This window comes from Centruroides sculpturatus, unplaced genomic scaffold (genome assembly GCF_000671375.1).
Source record: "Centruroides sculpturatus isolate CEXI.00-Female unplaced genomic scaffold, Cexi_2.0 scaffold238, whole genome shotgun sequence".
In the NCBI taxonomy this organism is placed as follows: Eukaryota; Metazoa; Arthropoda; class Arachnida; order Scorpiones; family Buthidae; genus Centruroides; species Centruroides sculpturatus.
Genome location: NW_019384806.1, coordinates 258,664 through 263,659, shown reverse-complemented (window position 1 = coordinate 263,659; position 4,996 = coordinate 258,664). Strand labels below are relative to the sequence as shown.

General features: G+C 32.6%; 1 protein-coding gene across 1 annotated transcript in view; it reads right to left on the bottom strand.

The window, feature by feature from the left end:
• Nucleotides 1-837: 837 nt before the first annotated feature.
• Nucleotides 838-4,996, bottom strand: part of LOC111629678 — a 4,473-nt gene continuing 314 nt past the window's right edge. Inside the window, exons 2-3 of the mRNA XM_023373566.1 lie at nt 2,307-2,480; nt 838-2,226 (exon numbers count right to left, since the gene is read on the bottom strand). Coding sequence (XP_023229334.1) covers nt 1,143-2,226; nt 2,307-2,480 — 1,258 coding nt within the window. The 3' untranslated portion in view covers nt 838-1,142. The remainder of the gene's footprint in view (nt 2,227-2,306; nt 2,481-4,996) is intronic.

Here is a 4,996-nt window from a genome sequence, read left to right as displayed (position 1 = left end):
GACAATCGTTATCACTTACTTTAATTGCGAATGTTTTATTTATGTAGAATAGACCAGCGATTGATATTCTAATTGGAATCTTCCGAATCTCTACATAAAATCTAGCATATGTTAGAGATAAATCAAAAATTTATTCGAAATATTGAATTTAATAGTGAATAAAAGTTTTATAAAATTTATCATAGATGTAAATACAGTAGAACCTCGAAAACTCGGCTCTCGATAACCCGGCACTCCGGATAACTCGGCCACACCCTGGCAGGGCAAAAAAATCCTTAGTTAATTAATTTTCATTATAGACAGCTTTATAAAAGTATAAAAGCTCTCATAAAGTATTTTTCTGAGGTCTGTCTTATCAGGTAAATTACTGTACACAGTGTATTCATTAATTTTCATTTTCATGTAGTAAAGGCTCTATGCCTTCATAAAGGACGTACTTTTCCTTTGTTTAAGGGTATTTGGGCAGTTTATTCTCTGTTATATTCTCAAGTAAACAATACATACAAGTACAGTACAGTATTTTCTGAGGAAACACTCGTACTTATTTTTTTTAACCCCATTCCCGATAACCCGGCATTTTCACAAACTCGGCCACCCTTCGGTCCACATTAGGTCGAGTTTTCGAGGTTCTACTGTATAATAAACCTCGTCTTTAATTTATAATTTACAGACAAGTGCGCCTTGAAAAAACGGTTTATTTTGTTAAAATTGCTGTAAATCTAAAAGAGAAAAATTACCGTTAATTTTAATTATAATGGATATTTTTAAAAATTACAAAAATTAGTTTATTTTACAAAATTTATCTTAAAAAGACAGTTTTTGATATGTAAACGTCGTTTTTGATTTTATATTTATTGATAAAAATGTTTTCTTAAGTTACAGTTACCTTTTACAAAAATATGGAAGCAACAATGAAAACTCATACTAAAAAACATTTTCTTATAATACAACAGCTATGACCATAATTTCCATAAGTAAAAGCAAATCCAGATTTATTAAAGGGACTGATAAATAGAGGAGGAAAATATACACATATTTTGCAGAAATTTTACAGCGATACAGTAAGAAATAATCATATTCGAATTTAACTTTACGTTATATTCTCGTTTAGATTTCGCTTTACTCCAGGAAAACTTTTGACTTCAGAAATATAAATCAACCGAAAAGTAAATATTTTTCATAAGGTTTCTGTCACAGGTTAGGAATTTGTCTTCAAATTTCCTGGCTTCTGTTCCTTCTTCGCTCACAAAGTAACTCAGTTGACGTGAAAACTCGAAATATGGTTGGACATTTCCAGCGCGGTAAAACAAAGCAAATAAACGAACTTTCCAATATTTTTCTAGATACAACTTCGTTTCCAGATCTGCTACTCCCTCTGAATTGCATACGGTGTCGAACGAAAACTGCTTGTTGTCCAAAGAGTTAATATACCCATTTACGCACATTCGAAAACATTCGCCAAGCTTCACCGGAAATCGAAGAGCCGTGACGTAACAATCTTCCATCACAACTACTTCGCTGCTAAAATACATGTAACCTTCCATCTTTCTGTTTGCGACCATAATAGGAACTCCACGATTTATGTACGAGAACAAGTTACAATAATTTTTTTTGCTTCTTGTGTTTGTTTCTCGATTGAAGTAACTGGGATACAAAGAAGAATAACCATATTTAAAAGCATGCCAGATATGACTCTTTTCTACTTTGCTTAACAAGTTCATTGTAAAAACATAAGATAGCAATTCGTCTTCATTCATGGCAAGAAATCTGACTTTTCCAATAAATGGCTCCATAACATTTCTTACTTCATTCCTTTTCGATTCTTCATTCATCGAATGGAAGTTGTCTGCACCCGATTTTCTTTGAACTTCTTCTATGCTCCAATGATACACGGCTTGGAGTAAACGGAATTCACTGACAGATTCGTATATCGCTCGAGATAGAAGTCTATCAATTGTTGCAATTTTACAGCACATAAAATCGACTGTTGTAAATAGTCTTTCTCCGTGTTCGTCGAAAGATTGCCAGCAATGATAAGTTATGACCAAATCACCGATCTTATATGCAAAATCGTGGATTGCACAGACGGTATGCAATTTTATTTGCCGAATGATAAATGATCTGCATTTCTTTTTTAAATTTTCTAACTCGTATCTTAAACTCAGATGATACAGATCGAATGCGTGTGTAAAAGAGGTCAATCCGGGATCGTCCGTCTGTACATAGCTGTTTAAAAAAATATAAATTATGATGATGTATTATAAAGTATTGCAATTAAATAAAAAATAAGTTTCGTAAAAACTTACGTAACGAATTGTCTGATGGTCTCGATTGGATAAGGCATAAACAGTACCTTCGAATTTTCAAAATCCGTAATGAGAAGTTCCAAATGCCTGTTTAGGACTTTATTTAACTCAGCTTCTGATATAATAATTTCTTCCTTTTTTACGTTTTGGATTCGTATCTCACCCAAAGAAACCCTAAACAACAAAAAGGTATTTATTATTACTTTGAAACAAATATCTCTGTTGTACTGTAGCTATTTTTAAAATATTAAAGTTTTTGTATTAGCTTATCATTTTGGGTTTTGATGGCTCCGCGATTATCAAGTTTTATTTTCTAGGAGCTATCCTACCAGCAAACTCTGCATCTTTGAAAAGAAAAGACATTTTTAATCTAGAAATAGGGAAGTATTTCGGGCTATGCCCTTCAGCAGACTAAAAAGTGGAGTAGCCCGAAATACATTTCTGTTAATAGAATAAAGGTGATTTTTTTAAATTAATATGCAGGGATATATTTATCAATCAACATCCATTGTAAAAAGTGATTAAAGAAGTTCGTTAAGAGGTGGAAGATGGAAGATTTTTTATCGACACGAAAGTGACTTACGAAATTCTAATTTTACAAAAAATAATCAATTACATGTTATATTCAGTAACAGATAATAACATCTTTAGGTCTTCTTTTCATCAACACTTATTTTGTATGTTTTAAATAAACGGACATCGACGCCTCGTAATTAAGTAAAAATTGAATTTTGTTCTCGTGTATTCACACAAAGCATAATTACGAATTTACATTAGAATCGGAAGAAAAAAGAAATAACCTTTTACTGATATGTTTATTAGTTAAAAGGCCCACCTAGCGCATGCTCGCATTGCTTGCGGCTATTCCATGCCGGGTGGCATCATGTGGTTCCTCGTCGCTTTCAATGGAAAAGGAGTGTGAGGACCAGAAATTTTGTGTTTTAAACTAAAAAAAAATTATTTTTATAAACTTTATAAAGACAGAACGAGAAAACAGAAAATTAAAAGAAAAAAAGGAAAAATAAAATGAATAAAAACTTCGATTCCCACGAGTTGGGTTCCTTGTTGAGATGAGTACATTTCTGTGTCACGATTGTGTCCCCTCATTGGACCAAGAAGATCGTCATCGCTGACGAAATCGGAAAAAGGTTCGAAAATGAGGACTTGATGTAAAAGGGGACAGGCACGATGAGTAAGTGTGGAAGTTATTATTGGTGTCTGTGTGTGCACTCCGAACGTCTACCTTCCGCCGAGATTCCGTCAACCAACACCTCCTTCTCGCCTACAAGACTAGAACTGAACTTACCTGACCTCAATATATGTTTAACTGGAAGGGACTATTGAACGTTTTTTTGCTGGACTTGATCTCCTATACTACCTAAGGTATTTATCCTGCCCGCGCACTACTGTACGCTCTCTCTCTCTGCGTAAACTAAACGCGAAATCAGTTGTATCTAAAACTAGAAAATTATCGATAAAACTAGAACTATTTTATTAACTAATGTAAACCTACGTTAAACATATATAAATAAACGGTTGTTTATGTTAAAACTTCTCGGGTGCAGTTTCTTCCGTTTTTCTCTCCATTCCGGGTCCAACCCTCATACCTATCCGCTCGCGCAAACTTATGATCTCTGTATCGACCGAAGGACACAGTGGTGTCATCCTGACGAGGTATCGAAGAGATACCGACCCTATAGTCACAGGAGTGTATAACGTAACACCGTCGTACCTATATATTAATTCTGAACATGATTTCTCCCGCATTGTACACCGATAAATAATACAGGTCGAATAAGTGAATTTGTCTGTAATGTTATTTGGTACATTCATATGAAACTTGTAATCATTGAAGAAATAACTCTCATAAAGTTCTGCTATAACGTATTATATCTATTGTTTTAAATAAAACATTTTTATTGTGTGTATAAGGTCTATTAAATTTGCTTCTTCAAAACAGAATTAAAAGAAAACACTTAACGATCTTAATGTAAATAATTACCAACAAAATATATTGTAAAATTATTGGCATCAAATTAATCTTAATCAAATCTTTGTACAAAATGTAATTAATTAGTCCATTCGTCCGTCTGCCTCAAAAAAGTAAATAGCAGTTTTACATTTTAGAATTCAACGTCCCACATACTAGTTAATGAAACTGAGGGATTCGCGATTTACATGTCGAGAAACACTGAACTACCCGAATTAATTCTTGTAGAAAAAAATGAGTATTAATCATTTGTACGTTAAAATTAATATAAACACAGCTTATAAGCTCAAACTTTAAAGACCGAAAATACTTTCACCAAGAGAAGGGAAATTTTAAGCTCCTTAAACCCTTTGAACCCTAAAAGTGGAAGAGTCTATTTCTCGAGTTCCAACATTGTAAAGAGACGGTTATTTACACAAGGGAATAAGCTTTTTTTGAAGTTTTGTTTAGTCATTGTCTCCGGTAAGACAACTGAAACTTTTGTTAATTAAATACTTTTAGTTTAATTAAATATTCTAAAAAATTTATATATAAAAATTTAGTAAGAGTATGTTCATTTGATGCGAACATATGTGATGAAATAAGTACAAATAACAGACAGAAAATTAACTTATATCATTTATTACGTCTTTTAAGCTGTTGACAGCAGTACAGCATTGCTTTCTCTCTTAATTTTTTTTTTTTTTTTTTTTTTTTTAAA